Genomic DNA, 22,555 nt, shown 5'->3' on the forward strand with positions numbered 1-22,555 from the left:
GAAATTGAGTATGGACTATTTCAAATAATCAATGACTTGCTAAAATAATAGTGTGAGTCTTTAGATAATTGGATATTTTTTAATATTTTTAATTTACCGTTCGTCGTTCAACTGTTCTCTGTTATGATCATGACAATTTAGCATTTTTCTAACCAAATTTCTAATCACTAGTCATGCTGTGTAAAGTCCATTTTTTTTCATATCACTAATTTCTAAGTATTTTGATCAATACACTCAGCGTCCATGATTCTATCACATAAATTGAAAAAGTATGAGGATGTTCTTAATGGTGCTAGATTTGTTTCTAAAAATGCTCTCAAATGCTGAAAAATATTGTTTTTGAGAGTTGATTTTTTTCAGAAGCAAAAAAAGAATCTTACTATATAATTTTTCAAGGGGAAAATATTGGCTAAAACAATAGTTGCGATATTTTCTAGCATTTTGTCCTGCCAAATAGGTTATTTACCTGCTTTGTCTAGCATTTTTTTGTCTAAATGAGTCGGTAATGCTGTTTAAAGTGTGACTTACCTCTTATTAATGATGTTTGGACGATATATTATAATATTTGTTATCTCATTGAGATGCCCTATCTATGCCTTCAAAAACTTTTTCTATTTCGACTACATATTCCAATGTTAATATAATAAAATAATTACTATCCAAAACATAAGTAGATACATCATATTATCGACTGTGGAAAGGAAAAAGCGCGCAATCCGCACAAATCAAATTTTACAGGAAGCACAAAAACATTTTTGTTATAGTTTTCGGCCAAAGTTAAAATACAAAATAGACATAACCTTGAAGTAAGTACCTACGCGATAATTAATAATATGATTTTAAATCCCTAATCTGATATTAATTATTGACTTAATTTTTTAAAAATTGACAATAATGTTGGTTTAGTCGTTTTTACCACGTCACTTCCTTTTTATTAATTGCTAGCTAAATTTAGATAATAAATCGCCATTTCCAGCTTACATCCTTTGACACAACGTCTATTAATTCGTCGTCTACAACGTTATTATGCAATAAAACTGAGGGTTACGCCCTTTTTTCTTTCTAAAGTCGATATAAAGACGAAACGAATAAAAAGATACATAATATAAACATGTTTTTGCATCGCAATAAATATTTTGTTAAGTTATTAATAATTCAAACGTATTTTTAAGCTGTCACAATTAATTCATTTATAATAAATTTTTAGCAAATCTGTTACATAAATATTTTTGTAAACATTTGAAATTTTAATATTATTACGATTATCTATCTATAAAAGTACAGTCCACATATTATATTCTTTTGTGTGGTTCTTCGACTATCACGTTTGTGTGATTAGATTACTATACTTGGAATATCACAGTATTTTTTATGATTCTCCTGACCCTATGTGTTTGTTGCAGGATTCATTCCCAATGGAATGATTATTATAGTTGAGATTGGGTCCTTCAATTCGTTTACAACGTAGGGTGAGGAGAGCCAGGGTGATATCCCTATTTCAAACTTCCTATCAAATTTATTATTTCTGTCTGCTATACAATCATTTCAGGGAACTTTGATCCATTGGTGTAACTTAGACCCACAGTATGTATACCGATTATGTGGGGTGTTATTTTAATATACTATCTTAAATATAGAAGGGTGATTTACATTTAATTCAGAAAATATGTTGCGAATATATTATTATTACCACTGCTATTTTGATATTATATACAGAGAAAAATACTGTAGGTTAAAGTTAGAGCAATGGAAAGGGGCAGATCCAAAAAAATAATAATATGGAAGTAAGTGCGGTACGTTCCTTTCCCTCTAATATCAACACAAAAATATCTACTAGTATTTTCAGAATTTTTTATATTTTTATATGATTATATTGCTTGTGTAATAGTATAATGTTTGACTATCCTTGTGAGACTTCTCTCCAAAAAATATAGAGGGGATAATATGCGCCAACCTTTCGATCGGTCGGTTTTTCATCAAAGTTACCTGAATGAATAGTAAACAATTGAGCCCCTCTTTGGAAAAGTAATATTATCCTGATATCTTCAGTTGAGATTACATCGCTTAAAAGAATGTAATTTATCCTGGGTATCACCACTTTAAGACGTATGTTATCAAGATGAAGAGCCCACGGAGATTTATTAACGTTTTTTGACTGATTTGACTGACACACGTTTATGATATGTCATTTGAACCGAATTGCCGAAACTTAGCGTTATCTCGATATTTTTTTATTTAATTGGATACTATTTAATTGTTCCCAATAATTATATAAAGCACAATTTTCCATTTTTATTTTAAATAATAATGAAAGCCTATATATTGATTCTAATGTGTAATGTTAATAATATTTATAATGTCTCCTGTCATTGAAATACTAAGTTGTGTTAGATTAAGGTGAATATTATTAGTCTTTTTTAAATATTACGATACTATTTATTATACACAGAATAACTGGTTCTATCTGAAATATTTATAAAAGTTTTTCTTTCTTACTTTTCCGGAGATGGGTTCAATTCTTTCAGCTGTTTAATTAATTATTTTACTTCCAGCCTCATATAAGTCTTATATATGTGTCTAACAATTCTGTTTTTCTTATTGCTTAAGATTTTTGAGGTTTTCCACCTAGAGGTATCGAGAAAACATGACGGTTGTGAACATCTGCCGCATGGTGAAATACCCCAAAATTCTTCGAGTACTATCAACCGACAATTAGGATTAATTCTTTACTCAACTGAGGATATTTTAAGTGTATGCCATTGTTTTTTATTGAAAACTAGACTGTTTTACATCTCACACACTAAATTAATGGTGTTATGCAGTCATAAACCCATTTGAGCGACATCGGTGCCTGGCGCCTGCCTACACCTTTAGAAGACACTCGGCTTATGCGTCTGTACCTCTATCAGTCGTTCATGGTAAAAATTGTGAAATGAATTCATACAAATTGCCAAAATTGCCAAAGCCGACTTACTGGTTATTAGTGATCCACATTCCCATTAGATGTAGGAATTAATTTGCTTTATAACAGAATATATTACTATAATACTACCTACACTGCAGTCGTGAAGGGTCAAGGTAGGCTTTTAAGATCCGCCATAAATAGTGCACATTAAACTTTGTTAGTCATACGTATTTATTTTTATTGTACTTACAAATTACGGATGGTATATGTTAGTTTTTTAAAAATCAATTAAACCCTGCCTAAACCAAACCATAATAGTCTTGGTATATTTTTGGCCATATGACAAAATTGTGCACACTTTTTCATTCATACTTATTTGTTTTCGTTGGATTAAGAATACATATTACACATATTGTTGGTTATTTTTTTTTTAAATTCATTAAGCCCTGCCTAACCTAACTATAATAGATGAAAAATATTGTTTTATCTATAAAATATCCAAAGTTATGTATGATTTAATTGCATAATTTTTGAGTATTGTCTATTATGGCTTGGTTTCGCAGGGTGCAATTGAATTTTAAAAACTAATCAACACCATCTGTAAATTATAGTCTAAGTCCAATGAAAACAAATACGGATGACTCACAAAGTTTAGTGTGCATTATTTTATGGCTGATCTTAACAGCCTGCCTCCACCGTTCGCCACTGCTAGCTACACTGCTATGTTAAAATATATCACAGCTCAAAATTGAGCAACCCATTTTTGTAAGAAATTTAATTACCTACCAAAAATGATGATTTTCCATTACATTAGGCCATTATGGCAGACTTTTTAGTAATTTTTATGAAAAAGTGTTGAAAAAATGTCAATATTTTTTTACCAAAACTAGTGGACAAAATCTTATACTGACACAAGTATTGTAGTACACACAGTCTTTCAATACAATACGAATACTATGTTTCGATATGATTTTTCAATTCATATATTGCATTTTTAGCTATTGCAGACCAAAGTTTTCAATATCAATACCTGCAAGAATCAATACTTTTCTTGCGAAAGAGATACCAGCATTGATATGATACGTGTACTGCTATATCTTTAGTCAATGATGGTGTTGAACTCAGGGCGACACTCTGTAAGCCCATCGTCTACACGCCCCCCCCCCCCCCCCCTCTTGAACCCAATAATAAATATTTATATGGGAAATCAGAAGTATAAATATGTGTCCGTATGTATGATTACACAACTAAACAATAACAAAGTTTTTTTTTACATAAGTTCGTGGAAAAATAATCTCCAATACTTTATAGTTTTAAATTACTTAAATTATTAAAAATTTGGGTTATTTTTACAAGCTTGGCCTAGATAATCTGTAGATTTTGTATGATAAATTTTATAATAAAATTATGATAACTTGTCTTTTCTCCATAATATAAAATATATTAATACTATACAAGAACCTTGTTGTAAACAATGTTGTATTAAAATCGAGAATAAAGTCACATATGGTACTTTATATCTTCAATTTTCATCAAATTTAACATGAAACAGTAAATATATGTGGTAAATTTTTCAATGTAAATTGTAATTGACTCGTAAATTCGGAAAAAAATCATTCTGACAAACAATCATGTGGAATGCAAATAGTTAAATATTATATTCGGTAAATAATTATTCAATGAAGTTTGTAATCTACTTGTAATTTTGGAGACATTGCAACAGATTATTGAAGTTGTACTTCTTTAGGCGCGTTTGGAAAATCAGATCAGAGTGTATTTTTGGCGTGTGACATGTAACACATAATTTATTTTTTCACACAAAAAAACACACTCGATTGGATTCGAACCAACGATTGTTCGGTTATCAGCCGAACGCACAACCATTACGTCACAGAATGATACTGCAATCGTAACAATTATACAGTATAATATTACAGTTTAGAATTGCTCCGTTGCTAGGCAGCGAATTTATTATAGTCAGCCATTTGCAATTCCTTACGTAAACTAACTATAAAACGTCATAGTGCCAGTTGTTACTTTAAAAATAAAAACAACGATAAATAATTATATAATTTAGTAATATAAGTTAAAGTGTATAGAAATAAACCAACGGCGTTCCAATAAGCGGTCCTTTTTCTTGGGTGTGTAATTTAACAAGATAATTAAGAGCTAGTCGAAGAATCTAGTGTATCACAAGTTTTGTTTTTGTTTTGTTACGCCAACGAAGTATAACATCTAACGCGCGTACATAAGTACACGGACCGATTTTTAGGATGTATGAAATACGTAACAATCCATATTGTATTAGTGAAATTATGCAATTATTCAAAAAAAGATAACTGAGAAAGTTCCATTAAAAGAATTATTGTAAACCGCAGTCTTTGTCATATAATACAAATATTAAAAGTTCTCGTTTTTCATATATTTTGCGACAATTTTACATATTATTATTTGGAGTTTCACTCTTTTCTATTCAAAAAAAAATACTAAAATAATTATAGAGAAGAATATTTTTTATTAAAAAATATGATTTTTACATGTTTTTTCATCGGCGGTCAGCAATTAACTATTTTCAGACATGTAAAATCACGTTCCATTATCAAAATATAGTTTTTAATATAAATTCATAGTTTAATTTTAATGTTTGCATATTATGTGATTAATGTTAATTTCTAAGATGAGAAAAGAAAAGTTATCATAATGACGTCATATTCGTTTTTCCTACAAAGTCTACACCTTATTTAGTCTAATAACCTTGCAAAGGATATCCCAAATTTGTTATATTTTACATTCATTCAGCACTCCGGTCCTTAATATCTATCACAGAATTGTCTGATCTCAAAATTACTCAACGTTTCAAGCATTCAAAAGTGATGGTCCTCCTCTATCGTAGGCTCTGAAATGCTTTAATCTATTTTCTATTTATAGTCCCGTTACATAAATTTTATAGTAACAAATGAAAGAGAAATCCATAAAATCAAATCTTCTGTATCGCTAAGTTGATGATTTATTCGCAGTAGATATGCAATCATTATAACTGTAACAAATTATGTTATATTATTTTTTTTTAAATAATCTACCTTCATTTCTAATGGAATATAGACTTAATCGAATATTAACTACATTACAATAAAATTATTATTAGGTGTATTAAAAAATATTACTTTAGAAACCATTTTAATTTGTAGGTATAACTTAATAATCATATTTATTATTTATTAATTACGATAAGTATAATAAATAAAAAAACACTATGGGATTAAGCCCCCTTATTAATATAAATATTTTATTTATTTTATTAGCTACCACATTAATTATTTTTCAATATTTATATTATTATAACTATTAAAGTATTATGATAAAATGTTTTTTTTTATAAAAATAGATCTCCTGCTATTTTTTTAATACAGTAACTTAACCAGTGGGTCAATAAAAAGGCAGAGGCACTTTCACACTCTGGCACATAATATATTTCACCAAACACGTAGACTTGATTTAAACACAAAATCACACGCTTAACTAATAAACACTGCTTTATGAAAAAAAATAGTGTGGATCAATGATTTTCATCCTAAATACTGTTTACTATATTATTTTATACATATGTTTGTATACAAATAATTGTTCAGGTAATTATATAATAAATATATATATATATATATGTGCTACAAATGCTAACAATAACTAGGTTCTTAATTATAGCTTGGACAAAAAAAAATCAAGCTATTAAAAATGATCGTGTATATTTTTGAATATCCGTAATTAGTAAGTAGGTGTGTATTTTATAGTAATAATTAACTACACATAGTAACACTGTCATTAAATGCAAATTGTAGGTTGTGTATTTAATTTAAGACTAATATATGTATGGTATTATGTGTTTTATGTAGATTTTTGGAGTAATATTATATAATATATTATATTAACACTATTTTATACAAAAATAGTAGTATGAAATTATAAGTATTTGAGAGTAATAATATCCCAAGACTAGCAATTCTCCGAGCAGTAAATAAAGGTTCTTCACAATGTAGCAATAAAATAAAAATGAATGCAGCAAAATCAGAGTTTTTTACATGGATTTTTTTTTCTTTCTGACCATTATGAATACCTACTCATTTTATGGGCCCCTTGATAATTGTATTTTTCAACCAATTCAAATACAGAAGAATTGTGTATAAATCAGAAAAATACTTACGCATCCGTTGTTCACTTGTTTCAACATGCAATAAATTCAAAAAGTGGAAGTATCCATTGAATTATAACGGCATTCCAAGAATTCATTTCAGCAGTGGGTACCATACAGTTATCAATACAAGGGTCAAACATTGATTTTCTGTTAAAATGCTCAAGTAAATTAGGAACTTTTAACAACCGTTTTATAATAATTCTGCCCGGCTGGTCTGCGAGAGGTGTATGTTAAATGTAATAATTTTAACTATATTCCTTATTGTATATACTGCGGACTAATAGGTTTATTTGAATGTGTATTTCAGCTGTATCAGAACATTCATCGCACGGTGAGCCGGTTCGGGGAGTGGGAGGTCGGCCCCCACCACCATTGCCTCCGCCTCGCTTTCCCAACAGCGGTGGCAACGTCTGACAGTGGGGTGGTCATCGCAATCCGTACAATGAGGAGCACAATATCCTCGCAGCACCTCTCTCTATCATAACACAACGAGGTAAAGCAGCTGCCAAAATACTGCGACTGGGTTTCAAACGCCCAAATGCCCAACGCTAGTGGCGAAGTTCACTTTGCTAATCTAGCATACCATATGTTCTAAATTTATACATACATTATGTAATTAATTTTGCATTTAGCAAAACTCCATATATGTATATTAAATATTGTTAATGTAGGTATATTTGCTATTGGATATTGTAAATTGAATTGTGCCACATGTCGGCCTATCACGATGCCCTGTTGTATTGCACGCTTTTATTTTCATTCCATCATTAACATTCGTATTTCTGGAACAGTGTTTAATTTACATCAATACATTCGATGCCTATTAAATGTAATGCAACAAAGATATTAAATTCAATTTATAGTAATGATTCATCTTCAGTCAGGATGAAAGTGTAAAGAGAACGAGTGTTTAATGGAGTGGAGTGGTAATAATTAATCGAATGATTGTTTCTCTTATAAATAATAATGGTTTTTTTGGGGTTTCCATGTGAACCTGATAACATCTATCGGAATAATAAATAAATCCCCATGTACAAAATTTTAGTAAATTTTAAGGATTTTGCAATTTAATCTCCATACCTATATCAAACAAAACGAAACAGAAGAAAACTGAATTCCATAAAGTTGAAAAAAAGTTATTTTTAGAGGTCCAAGACATTATTTAATTTTCTACTCAAAGTTCCTCATTGAACATTATGAAGACACAATGACAGGTAGTAATAATTTTTTAAACCACGATTCTACTTTTCATATGACCTGTCATAAAGCACATGTAGATTTTGTTTAAGTACAAGAACCTGATCTAATATGTAACTTTTACAAGTTTTCACATCTCTTATTTTACGATTGTAGAAAGTAGTTTGTGATTATTGTCTAATATTTACTAAATTCTATGCTCAAAATTTAGGGACACTTCAAAATACTTGCTAATCGATCTTAATTAAATATGATACTATTCATGTAAATATTTTTCCCATAAGACAATTATTTAACTGTGGGACTTAATTATGAATAAAGGTTGTGCTTCGTTCTCCAAGGCAACTAACTATAAAATCGTTGAAAGTCATAAACACTGTATTATCACTTATGAAAATTTATAATATAGAAATAAGCAAATATTCAGACCGAAAGACTGACTGGTTCTCGGTGAATATGTCTAGAGGAAAATCTCATTGTGCTACCCCTAACTTATATCTTCCAATTCTCCCTGTAAAAATACTAAATTTATATAAATGATTACATTAGGTCTTATGCAATCATAATTTTGGTAATCGACATTTTCCTCATTTAAGATAAAGTTTATGCCAAAGGAATTTATTTTATTGTATTAAATTAGTTTACTGGGGACTGGCAACTCCGATCTGCGTTCCTGTGCATCTGCCCTGGTCTCAAAATGTATCATAAACGGTTACTTCAAAGGAGCAATTCAATACTTACTAATATTAATGGCAGTTACAATAAAACGGCATGATATTTGTCCACACCTAGAGATTTATGTATTAAACTAATGTTTTTATGATTACTGACTGAATTTTTTTATCATACTCAAAAAAATGAGAATTTCGCAAGATGCTGGAGAATGAATACTTGCCAATTAATAAATACCTACAAACAATGATTATTTTTAATGTAAATTAGTATTAGTAGCTTTATCTCTTTCTGCCCAGCGTGGATATAATTAAAATCCATAGCCTACCATTGTCAACGACAATTTATCAATTTGTAAGAAATATTTTTACCCACCCCCACATAAAAAAAATTATCCATTAAACTCACTGCTGAAATAGCATTAGCTCCTCACCAATACAACTGGTATTATTATAAGTATATTCATAAGATTGGGGGCAATTATTCTAAAGTAAAATAGAATATATTCTAAAAAAGTAAATATCTGAATGACGCGTGTTATAAAAATGACATCGGTAGGTCTCTAACACTGGGTATGACGAAAGGTATTCCCTATTAATTAAGATGTTATACTCAAAGGGAACTGTGATTGTAAAAAATAGGAAAAGACACTCTCGCTCCAGACGCGAGACAGGCTGGACAGGCTTAGTGATTGATAACGGACAAGGTGCAATTACTTGCATCTTGCTTTATCAAATTAGCAAAATGTTAACAATAATTTTTATTAGCCCTTATAAGAATCACTTCATAGAATATAACTTGAATAAGAGCATGTAACTTCTGTTGTATATTTGGTTCAAACAGTTAAATACCTACATTTGTTGTTATTTTTCTTGCCAAAAAAATATTATTAGACTACCCATTGTTGTTGTTTTGTTAATTCTCTTAGGTTTAAATGTTTAAGAATATCTTGATATTGAACTGAAAATAGCAGCGGAGAAATGTAATGTTATTATTATTTGGTTTTCTCACACAAAAATATTGTATTGTGATCAATCTATACAAATGAAAAAAAAAACATTGACATGGCATAGAAGTAAATTTTAGATTAAATAAAACTATAATGCACATACACATTTTCAAAATTCTGTTTCAGCTAAAATCCTGCCCTTTTTGTACTCTTAAAATCTGCAAAAATATTGATTGACTCATTGATTTCATTTTCCAAAATATAAACAAATTTTCTCTTTTATTAAGTTGGTATAATGTGATTTGATAACGCTGAAAAAGATGTTTGATTTTTTTTTACTGATTTTCCCATTTCCATTTTATTGAAGATAATAAATATTTTGAAGATAGAAGAATAAAATAATTTGACTATTCATTATGTCTTAAGTGTTTAAAACATCGTCCCATTAAGCAAACCAAACGGTGAATACCTACATATCAGTCAATTTCTTTCGACGAAGAAAACAAAATGGTGTAAGTATGGAATAAAGCATTTTATATGGAGTGATTGATAATATCTTGGTTTGATACTTACATTTACACCCAATGAGCCGCGATTTGTCGACCTCTGACTTCACTGCTAGGTGATATTTTATCCATTTTGCACAAAAAATAATTCAATGTTGACACACAGGTACTGAAAACTTTCTTACTCATATCACTTACTTCACCGTGTTCGATCCTGAGAGTATCATAATATGGACTTCCACAGAGTCAATGTTGTATTAACAGATTATTTTACGAGAAATAGATGTTAGACACTGGCTCAACCTATTAAGTCGATACTATTGACTTCAAACACAAATTTAAAAACAGAATAACAAAAAAAAAATCTCCAACTATTTTCACCTACGTACTAAAATTGTGAAACTTTGAAATATTTTTCAAAAACTAAACATCAGTAGCCTCATCATGAGTACTTCTACTACGCGAACGTACATTGGAACATGTATATGTCTGAGAGCGATTGAAGACACAAATCCACATTCCAATGTATTTCCATGTAGCGGTGGTACAGCATGTAAACACTAACCAGATATTTTTTTCAAAATTGATTTTTTTACCCAGTCCCTCAAAAGGTTACTGACCACTGACGTAGATAGTTTTTGTTACTTTTTAAAATTAAATTAAACCCTAAATCCAAGTTATATTAAATAATAGTCAAAAAATATTCATTTATTTATTAAATATCTAAAATTATGCCATTAAACCATACACAATTTTAGATACTTTATAAACAGAAGAATATTTTTTATTGTCAATTTGTTTAGGCTAGTATTTACTTATTAACGTAAATTTGTCTTACTAAGGTTAAAAATATATATTAATAATTTAAGAAATACATATTAGTAATAAAATATAAAAATATTTGTCGGAAGTTGGATTCGAACCCACCCCAACAACTTCAATTCAATTTTTATACAATTACTGCAGCCTTATACCGCTCGGCTACCCTGCTCGTCGCAATGTTGTGAAAAATTGTAATAAAATAGTAATGGTAACATTTTGCGTTACACTCGAATTAACACAATTTTAATATCACGGCGAGCGGTAAAACATTATGTGAATTTTCCAGACCCAGGAGTCGAACCTGAGACCCGTGATATTATAAGCCGAGGCTTAAACCGCTCGGCCATCGATAGGCCTTACCTAAAATTCGAAAAACGATGAATATCCAACAGTGCAAGTATAATAATATTATATATTCTCCATACCAATGGTATTCAATGTGTATGTCGTGAGTCGTGACCCCTGGAGCTTCGTAGGCTGTCCAAAAATTCAACAATCTTAATTCAATGCACCGATACATAGACATGGCTATAATAATCAGTTCTGTCAATTATAAGATGGAGCGGTGGAAATAAATAAGAATCTGACTAAATTTAAAATGGAACAATGATTCACGTAGCTCTGTGGCCATAAAAATGGACAAAGTTACTTGTAGTATTTTGTATAAAATTCTTAATTATTATTTAATTCTTATTATTTTCGCTAAGTTAGATTATCAATACTGATAACCACCCCAGCCGCTGTGGCTGTTAATCCAGCGCTCCATTGGCGAGCCAAAAGTCCGAGGACAATAAATCGTCTGATTTGTCTATGCTCTGCTACTGATCAACAAACGAATAAAAAAGTCGAGTTATCAAAAGTCAAAAGTTGCGATTATTGCATAAAATAATATAGCAGTGAAAACAACACAAGTTTTACTTTTTATTTTATGAATTTCATAATTACAAATAAAAAAATAATTGGTAAATCTCTCAATTTCTAATTAACAAATTAATCAATGAAAATATTTTTACAATAATGACAGATTTTTTTCGGTCCGAATGTCAAATCGAATTTGCATAGTGATCGACGGACGAAGTCTGGCAACTCGGAGAGTAAAATATCAAACATGTTTGAAATCCAACGAGCCTGGTCTGCGGATTAAAAAGTCCGCAAATCTGGGGTGCTCCACGCGAAAACAAAGTCCGAAGACTGTAAATCGTCTGACTCGCGTGCCAATGGAGTGCCGGCATTCATGACAGGGCTCCTTGGAAATATGGGTCAAGAAGATAGTAAATATGTAAGTATTTCAAATATGGTATTGGGAGCAGAAGTGACAAACATGAGCATTGGACGTAAGAGAAAGACAGATAATATGCCTTTGTGGTGGACAAACCATATTGTCAACACAGTTCTATCTTATTGCACTCTAACCTGAGTCTGAAGATTGAATCCAAATATATGCGATCTTAATATATCTATATATGCGAACCTTAACTCACATGTGTGATACCTAACTGGTGCAATTTCAAAATTAATTTCATCTTACAATTAATTATAAACGGGAAGTAGGCATGTAGTAAAAAGTTTGCAATTAGAGATTTTTTTGAGAATTTACATTTTATAGTGTTTTAATTAATAAATACTTAACTAAAAATATTTAAAAAAAAGTATATATATATTTTAAATCAAAGATAAATTTACAATTCAAAAAAAAATGTTGCGAAATCTGAATTCGTTAAAGGATCCCATCTTATTATTACCTACATATTATTTTGTGATCATGTTTATTAATAAAATTTAGTTTATAAAATTTTCTCTAACTTACAAAGAAACTTTTTGATAAATTCAATGTTTTAAAATTGTTTAAAAAAACATAGATTTTTATAAAAAATAAAAATGTGTAGGTATAATATGAAATCCTTTCTATTTATATCGAATCGAGCTTCAATATTGTCATCAAACCAAAATTAGATTTGATAGAAATAAAAAGGGTTGCAAGTTACACAAAATTTCATTTTTATTCGTTATACTTCTTTTGGTGCGTTTGGGAAAACAGATCAGAGATTGGCGTGTGACAAAGTTGCGCACGCCGATGTAACGCAATTGGCGTGTGACGCCGATGTAACGCTTTTGACGTATGACGCCGATGTAACACCTTTGGCGTGTGACGGATTTGCGCGCGCCGATGCAACACAACTTATTATTATGATTATTCATTAAGATTCGAGGCTATATTTATGTAAGTATTTTTTATGATTAAAATTATATATCAATAAATAAATAATTTTGTGAATGTTGAGTTGGTAAATAATTAAAAAAATGGTATGTTGTAAATTTACAATATTTAGACACTTCATTTAGAAAAATACATATTTTTACAGTTTAGGATAATATTTGTCGCAAATCCCATGTCAATTTATTTATTAGCGGTTTATAATAATTGAAGACAATAATAATTATTATGTTTCATCACAAAAGCCAATATAAGGTTTCAGCTAAACCATTAAATAGGCTATGTTTTACTTTTGATCTGTAATAAATTATTATTGTTAACGAAAATAGTCGTACACTCATCTGTTTAAGCAAAGATGGTCGAAATAGCGGTTTGCTAATTTTTTATTGATTCATCATGGGCACTTCTGAATCGGTTATAACCGCTGTATGGCAAAGATGAGTTTTGGTCCAATACAATAATTATTTATTTTGTTACGCCAAAGAAGTATAACTTCTAACCCGCATACATAAGTACACACACCGATTTTTTTATTACAATCGATGTAGGTATTTTAAAACTATGAATTTATCGAAAATCTTTCTATTTGTTACTGTTACTTAGAAAACTAAATTTTAATATTAATCAAAATCACAAAATAATATCAGATCGAGTCTTCAAGACTGTAGACGTTACGAAGTAAAAGTTCGTCGTACTCCTACGCCTAAAGCACTCACTTAACGGAAAAAAAATATTGAGACATAAATATTTTAGGAATTTTACTACATGAGTGTTTTTATGATAAAAATACCAGAAAAGTGTTATAATCGGTAAACCAATTAAACATGTTTGAAAGCTGACGTTACGAGTCACACTTTTATAATTATTCAGGAGAGTGAAAAATGTCTCTCGTATAAAAAAAATAAAAAAAAGTTTTTTTTAATGTAGGATCAGTTTATATAGTAGGTGTTAACTGCATTCAAATGAAGAAAATATTTTTTAAGGTACCTATTTAATACTTTTTCGTTAAATACATATTTTAGGTGGGCTTGTTCTCTTTTCGAAATACATGAAGTGGAAGTAATTTTAAATGAGGTTGTTATTGCAAAAATAAAATATATCTGTAGTTCAGAAAAAATACATTTTTATTAAAAATAAGCGAAACAGAGAAGCATAAGAATCTGCTTATGTCTACGATGAGTCCGTTTCTACACCTTCATCTCTGGTAAAATGTTGTATTTCGATGATATTTCTGAAAAAACTGTAGTACATAAACATTTTTTGTCTTGAATTCTTCAAAATTATAATATTTTACATTTTTTGCGGAATCAAAATTATAGTATTGTACCTACTGCACTTTTCGAAATAAATACATATTTTCAATGCTCTGAAATGACTTTATCATGGTCCCCACAAAGGGGGGGCTGACAGGGCTCTAGCCTAGGGGCCCGGCCTCAGGGGGGCGGCGTGGCGGGTCAACTAGATAAATGAGATAAACGTACGTCGTAAATTTGCTCTAATAGTCAAAAAAGTCGCCTACGGCGCTATTTTACTTCAGGGTTATTACCATTTTAAAATATATAGTTGTGCGATGCAATTTTTGGTTATTGTGTGTGAAAAAGAGCGTGTGGAAGAGCGTGGAAGAGCGAAGAAGAGGTGTGTGAAGGAGAGAGTCGTGAAGAGTGTGGGAAGAAGAGAAAGGACTGGGTGAACGGTGAAATCATCACACTTCACAAAAAAGGTGCCCCTTTAAGCTGCGACAATTACCGAGGCATTACGCTACTCAGTGTTCCGGGAAAGATTTTGACAAACATCCTCTTGATGAGAATAAGGGACCCAATAATGCACGTCCTCAGGAAAAACCAAGCCGGGTTACTGCCTGGTCGAGCGTGTGCAGACCAAATCCACAACCTTCGATGTCTTCTCCAGAAGAGCCATGAGCTGAACAGTCCGAAGGCTTGCTGCTTTGTGGATTATGAGAAGGCGTTCGACAGTCCGCACCGCCCCTCCCTCTGGATGATACTGGGAGCATACGGGATCCCTCCCAAGATCATTGCCATAATCAAAAGCCTGCATGAGAATAGCGAATGCTGTGTCAGAATTAGAGACACTGTCACGGAATGGTTCGGGGTCACGACAGGAGTCAGACAGGGTTCTGTCCTTGCACCGTTTCTCTTCGTTCTCTTTGACTTCATACTACGGAAGTCAATACCACCCGACCGATGCATACTGTTACTCCCACGGTGAAGCTATGCGACCTGGAATACGCCGATGACGCTGTCCTATTCGACAACTCAATCGATGGCATTCAAGAGACAATCGAAAGGTTGCATAACAACTCATCTCGCGTTGGTTGGTTGGTGGATATTGGATTCATCCGTATCCTTATTGGAGTGATCTCGCCGTTTATAATCATATTTGCATCTGTATTTTTCTATTTCCTGTACGAATGAGATGTTGCTTCTTTCGTCTGCCATTTTTATCGATGTACGGGAAACGTCAAACGCCGCAACAGTCAGGAGAGAAATGGCCGATTCGCCGATTGCGGCTGTGCAATGGCCGGTTGTGCGCATGCGCGGAGTCGACCTTTTTAGATATCAACATGCAGGCTGTAGCAAATGCAACATGTTGCATGCAGGATCGTCGCAGCATCGCAGTTGCATCGGCCAATCTGCGAAGCTCCATTTGATAACGTTTGTTTCTTGGTTTACGATGACGTCACATCGACGAATTCGACGCATGCGGCGAGTTCTGATGTGCGAGCCCACTTGGTGATATATAGGGGGCCCGCCAAAGAGCCTGGCCTGGGGGCCCGCTTCAGGATGTGGGGTACATGGACTTAATAACATACAATCTTGGAGCCTTTTTATAATAGGTGTATTATTTAGGTAATTTGAAGATTTCTTGCAACTTAACTCAATATAGCATTCATTTATTTAGCAAAAATGTTATAACGAAAACACCTTTTCGACACACAAAGACTGGACTTATTATTGAACACGTGGATACATATATTATTAATATGGTGAAACACTACACGGTGACAGATACGTGAAAATCTTTCCACGATAGATTTTTGTTGATTTCACAAACCAAAAGACCTTTGACTGTGGATTCAGTCATTCTACCTATGGCTTCAGACAAAATATTGTTCACGATTAAGAACACCTTTTTGACAGGAAAACAAGTGCATGCTAGACAAAAAATATGATATCTACTCCATAACTCGGACATAAATTTGGTAAGTACCTATTAAAATATTTTTAGGCTCAAAATTCTCGAATATCATATTTAGTATTGCGTAAGCACAATTTTTTCAAGATAACAAACACTATATAGCAGGGATGGCGAACCTTTTTACGAATGCGTGCCAAAATTTCCCAAATAATATTTTTCGACTGTCTGACGTGCCAAGCAGTTTTTTATGGTATTTTTTTTTTAGTATTCTAAAAAATAGTTTTTAAGATTTATATTTTCTAAGATTTCTATTTCTATACCTTTTTAGGTTTAAAAATTACAATTGAGTTATTGATATTCTATCATTCACTGTATTTCTAACTGAAGGCATATGTTTTATTCTACTTTTTTCCTTGTTTCCAAATCACTCAAAGATATCGCAGAAGCACTTAAACTACTCTTCTTTCATATTATATTCTCCATCACTGAGCAGTTTTCCATTTTTAGAGATTATGTTTGAGGTAAAATAACGAGCAGTTGTTATATTTGAGTGACTGCCGATAATTAATTTCATAAGGTTTGTTGATTGTATATTTTTATTTTTAATTCCCCAATCCTAAGGAACGACCTATACAATCGTATATTTACATTAAACGTAATGATTATTTTCTTTAAATGATTTGCCTGCAATTCTTTATACAATGCGATTTGTCATTATTTATGGATGTATTTCGTCGTCTCCATTTCCGCATCGATTGGTACCAAAACATAATATGAAAAACCGAAGAAAATACGCAAGGCTATGCGTCATTATTTTTTAATATTATATATAAGTAAGTACATGAATAAATATTGATTTTTTTATTTTATTCTAAAATATTATTGCCAATGCAGACTATTTATTTATGTTTTTGAGAATGTTTTAATGATCTTCAAGTATTACAAAAACTAGTTTATTTTGACCCCTATGGTTGGATCTTATCCGTGTACTATTTTTTTCAATGTGGTTATATAGCATGGACGATGTATCTATAGTCTAAGGCATGGACCCTATGATTTGAGAGAATGACCAATAACCATTTTTATCCTAAACAGCGTTCGAAATAGACCGGAGCGTACAGGAGTGCAGCTTTAGAATAAATTGCCATTACAATATTATAATGGGTATCACACAACAACAATAATTATCTGCTGTCACTATTTTTCTATTATTTTTAAACAAGGATACCAATACTTTCTAATGAATTTACCGCATCGTTTGCTTCATAGAAAACCATCACTTCTGTCACAATTTGTAATATTTGTATTCATTCCTTCATTCGCCACCCTTTATAATGTGCCGCTCCTGTGCAACCTGCCTACCCCCATGGACCGTTACTGAATACAATATTGTGAAACTGGTCGAGTATCTTGTTTATATGAAACACCTTTTGTTTTCTATGATTCTGTGATTCGATTTCAGAAGCGGCATTGTTTAACACAATCACTACTGACCTGTTAATTAATATTTAATTACCACATTTAAATATCATGTTAATTATATCTAATGCCAACTAACGCAAACGCGCGGTGTCAGCACTAAATGAGTTAATAGTTTTGTTGTATCCAATTCATAATAAAATAATATAATATTCAACCAATAAATGAAAAAGATAATAATATATTGATAACATAAAAAAGTTTCATTTCAAAATAAATATTCTTTGCATAATTCAAAAATCACCCAGAACCCAAGTCCTGTATAGAAACCATAGAATAAACGTTTCAACCAAATAACCAAAGCACTGTCAGCGGACTGGTATACAACTCCATCGTCTCATGGCAATAGCAGCTTCATAATTTTCACAGCATCGTTAAAGTATTTTCCAATATATTGAATTGTAGTTCCCAAAGTTTTTTTTAAATGATCAAGTTGACCTGGATTTAGAGTCGACAATATGTTAAATTGTCGATTCCAAAAGGAGGGAATGAATCCGCCATGAATTTTTTCATTGATTTTGTTGAGCATATACATCAGAACGTGAGCTGTACTTTTATTCCAAAAAGTTTTATCATCCCTTTTCTCCTCCACAGTTAATAGGAATACAGTCTTTATGTAGTAACTGCTCAAGTATGGCAGTTTACGATTGGTCCTCAGTTGCTTGACCTGAAAAATAATAAGTTATTGGGTATTTATTTTAATCGGACTTGACAGTCAATTAGAAACATGGTAATAAAATAAGAACTCTTTAAAAATCACAAATCAAGTTAAATAAACAGATATAGTATTTATATACAGAAACGCTACGAAATAATTGGCAATGAAATTTAAGCTAATCCCGAGAGTCGTAAACGCTGAGAGCGCGAGAACGCGTAATCAAGCTATTTTTCCATAACGGAAAATAATTATTAGCCATACTTCATATTCAATTGTCTATGCTACGGGCTTGTTAACATAACAAAGGGCACATTAAGGCGAAGTCTTCACTGAGCCATTTTTAAAGAGGCACCTAGCGGAAAAATACGAAGCTTTCAATTTGAGACATTTTTTTGATAATTTACAATTTAAACTATATTAATGAATAAATATGTATCTGAAAACATTAAAAAGAAAAATATTTTTTATTTTAAGTCAAAGATAAACTTACAATTGTAAAAAATGTAATAAAATGTAAATTTGTTAAATCGGACCGCACTCTATTATTACATATATTTTATGGTCATATTTATTACTAAAAATTAGTTTATTAAGTTTTCTAAGCATCACCTAAGCGATTTTTGACTAATTCATAGTTTTAATATTTTTTATATCTATTTTAAAAAACATCGATTTTTATAAAAAATATAAATGTGTATAACTTGAAATCCTTAAGGTAACTCCACTTGGGAAATTGGCTTATTTATAGGTTTAGGAATTTGAAATTTTTTATCAGCATAGAAAATATGCTTTACAATACGAAATACGATCAAAATCTCATTTTTGGTCAAAAGTGGAGTTAGCTGGTTTGCAGATTAAGCAGTTGATGTGTTGGTTGTTTTAATATTACCTATGCAGAGAGGTAATATTAAACATTTAAACCCACTTCACATTTATTACACCCACGGTGGCCGCGCGGCGTAAGCGTTAGACTATAAAGCCGTGGGTCCCAGGTTCGAATCCTGGGTCTGGCAACTACACATATTGTTTTTCAATTTGTGTGTGTCAGGGTATGGGCCTAATAGGTTGAGCAAGTGGCTGACATCCATTTTTCGTAAAAAACAAAATCTGTCAATACAAACCTCCACTCTGTGGAGGGCCATATTATGATCCTATCAGGATCGGACATAGTCGAGATAGTCGAAAAAAAATGCAGAGGAGTAAAACGAGGATAGGTACTCGATACGTACTGATATCGTACTCCCAAAACTTTTTACTAATGAAAATATACACAGTGTAGGAATAGGCAGGTCATATTATACACTACTAAATAATTTTACGTAATAAATTGAGTAAAAACAGTGACGTCACGAGACAAAATGCCGCCCGTGGGCAGCGCCATAATGCCGCCCCATTTTACCTACAATATTTTTTATCATCCGTGTTCGTACCGTTTCTGGTCACCAAGGACGTCGAAGGGCAACGGAAGTAAACTAGATATCGCGAACCAGACAAAAAATCACAGTCCTGTTAAACCTTTTATGTTAATTAATACATTTCGTTTCCAACCAGTGAGGTGATTTTTTTTAAGGAAAGATATTTTCGTTATTAAGGTAGGTAGCTATTTCTATATATACCCACCAAATGATTATCCTCGGCATATCACCTTCGAGTAACCGCCGCCCCTAGGCGACGCTCAATCTGCCTACCCCCACGGGACGTTATTGAGTAAAAATATAAGTATTAACGAGAATATTACATCTTTTGGGAGTAGATACGTATCACGACAAGGGGTAAATCCGAAAACAGTCGTCACTGTTGGCCGTCTACTAGAAAGTATTCTATGGGTTGATTAAATAACAAAAAAATACCACAAAAAGTAGCCTCTATATTTCCCATAAAAAATATGTCATACAATAAGCCATAAAAATTGTTTCAGTAATTTATTGGAATTATAGCAAGAGCCCTTAAAAATGTGTGCTTACACAATATATTTTTTTTAAGTTTTCAATTTATTATTATCTATACCAGGGGTGATGAACCTGCGGCCTTTTAGGGTCTCAAGTGCAGCCTTTTGACTGATTATCTATTTTTTTATTTATTAGGTATAAAAAGATGTTAGATGCAAATGCCATCATTTCTTTTCATTGTATCTTACATCAACAAGATCTTTGTGCCAAATCTACTATTTGAAGTGTCACTGTTCAACAAGTAAAAGTATTGTTAAATATATTCGTGCAAATGCAACACAGTTTTGTAACATGCTGAAGTCTAACGATGAGATATTCAGTGTGGATTTGCCGGGTGCCGGATGAAATCCCGAAGGCCGAAATCCCGAATGCTGAAATCCCGAAAGCCGAAATCCCGAAAAATAAAAAAAAATACAAACAGTCATAATTGCGCAATCTTAACACTTGTCTTGGATTGCGCAAATTTTACAAGAGAGACAAAAAACTATTTTTTGTGGAAAAATGGGTTTTCCATTGAGCCTTCCGGATTTCGGTATTCGAGATTTAGACCTTCGGGATTTCGGCTATCGGGATTTAGGTTTTCGGGATTTCGGCCATTCGGGATTTCAGCATTCGGGATTTCGGCCTTCGGGGTTCCGGTCTTCGGGATTTCGACCCAAACCCGGATTCGCCGCATCATTCTAAAGTGGTTGGCTATCGCAGGGACATGTGATTTTCTTTCTGATTGATCTCTGCGAGAACAGATAGTTGAATTTTATGAAGAACAGAATCTGCGTTGTGAGTTATTGAAAGTAAATTTCCACATGAATGTTGAATTTTTGTGTGATAATATCATGTTAATGACTTGAATATTTCCTTGCAACGTAAAACTAAGTCTATATTTGAGATGAGGAAAAAAATCCAGACATTTCGTTTCTTTTTTAAAAATACGATGGACATTCCCCCCAGTTAGCGAAGATGATTGATTGATGAGCAGAATAATTATATATTCGAGTCATTTGAAGAATATGCAGCTGTTATTGACGTATTAATTGTAGAATTCAATGAAAGGCTTACCGATTTTGAGACTCATGAAATCGCATTGAAATTAGCATTTCGTTCCATTATATCCGTGTAAATATAAAAGTATATTATCGTCTATTCAATTCTAAACTATCCAAAACGCCAATTTTTTGAAATACGTTTTTTTGCATCAATCGATTCTCTATGAAATTTTCAACATTTCTGTATAAACCCAAATTCATAGGATTATAATATTTAATTTAAGAATAAATTATTTACATGCCACTTCTTAAGTATCCTATGTGATATTATTTGCCAATGTATTGAAATTTGAAATTGGAAAAAATTCCCCAAAATTTATTGTAATTTGAAACACAGAAAATGATTTTTTTAATATTTCGATATTACAGAACTAAATTGAATTAAGTATAGGTTCATAATTTCTAAATTTCGCTTTCCTGCACATTTTATGATTTGGCGTTTAGAATAGACGTTATAATGTATGTATGTATTTTAAAGGGTACCTAAACCCGTAGAAAAATAATAAATTTCATTGTTTTCCTCCAATTAAAAAAATAATCTACACTCATCCCTCGATATACTTAGTTTACTTTTACGCAGTCGAGGAAAAACAAAAAGAGCGTATTTTTTAAATCTTTGGAACCTATACACAACGTGGAACCTATGTACCACATTTACTTGGTATATATACCACGTATATTGAGGGATGACCGTACATCCATTTTTATGTGTGTTTCTTAAATGCGGCCTTATTTAATTTAAGATAAATGAATGCTGCCTCCCGATAGGAAAAGGTTCATCACCTCATATAGTCTATAGTTTAAAACTTCTTGAC

At 31.7% G+C, this 22,555-nt stretch overlaps 2 protein-coding genes across 7 annotated transcripts in view; one reads left to right on the forward strand and one right to left on the reverse strand.

The window, feature by feature from the left end:
- Glut1 (Glucose transporter 1) overlaps positions 1-10,295 on the forward strand; it is a 59,734-nt gene extending 49,439 nt beyond the window's left edge. For all 6 annotated transcript variants that reach the window (XM_085947618.1, XM_085947639.1, XM_085947647.1 and 3 more), the window contains one exon: positions 7,402-10,295. In XM_085947618.1, coding sequence (XP_085803744.1) covers positions 7,402-7,508 — 107 coding nt within the window. In that variant the 3' untranslated portion in view covers positions 7,509-10,295. The remainder of the gene's footprint in view (positions 1-7,401) is intronic.
- Positions 10,296-17,647: 7,352 nt separating this feature from the next.
- The window catches only part of LOC147080024 (cyclic GMP-AMP synthase-like receptor), a 29,249-nt gene continuing 24,341 nt past the window's right edge, over positions 17,648-22,555 (reverse strand). Inside the window, exons 3-4 of the mRNA XM_085946268.1 lie at positions 18,589-18,757; positions 17,648-17,661 (exon numbers count right to left, since the gene is read on the reverse strand). Of these exons, the coding sequence (XP_085802394.1) occupies positions 17,648-17,661; positions 18,589-18,757 (183 nt within the window). The remainder of the gene's footprint in view (positions 17,662-18,588; positions 18,758-22,555) is intronic.

This window comes from Rhyacophila brunnea, unplaced genomic scaffold, assembly GCF_057557595.1.
Source record: "Rhyacophila brunnea isolate RB1 unplaced genomic scaffold, BYU_Rbru_1.0 scaffold_1, whole genome shotgun sequence".
In the NCBI taxonomy this organism is placed as follows: Eukaryota; Metazoa; Arthropoda; class Insecta; order Trichoptera; family Rhyacophilidae; genus Rhyacophila; species Rhyacophila brunnea.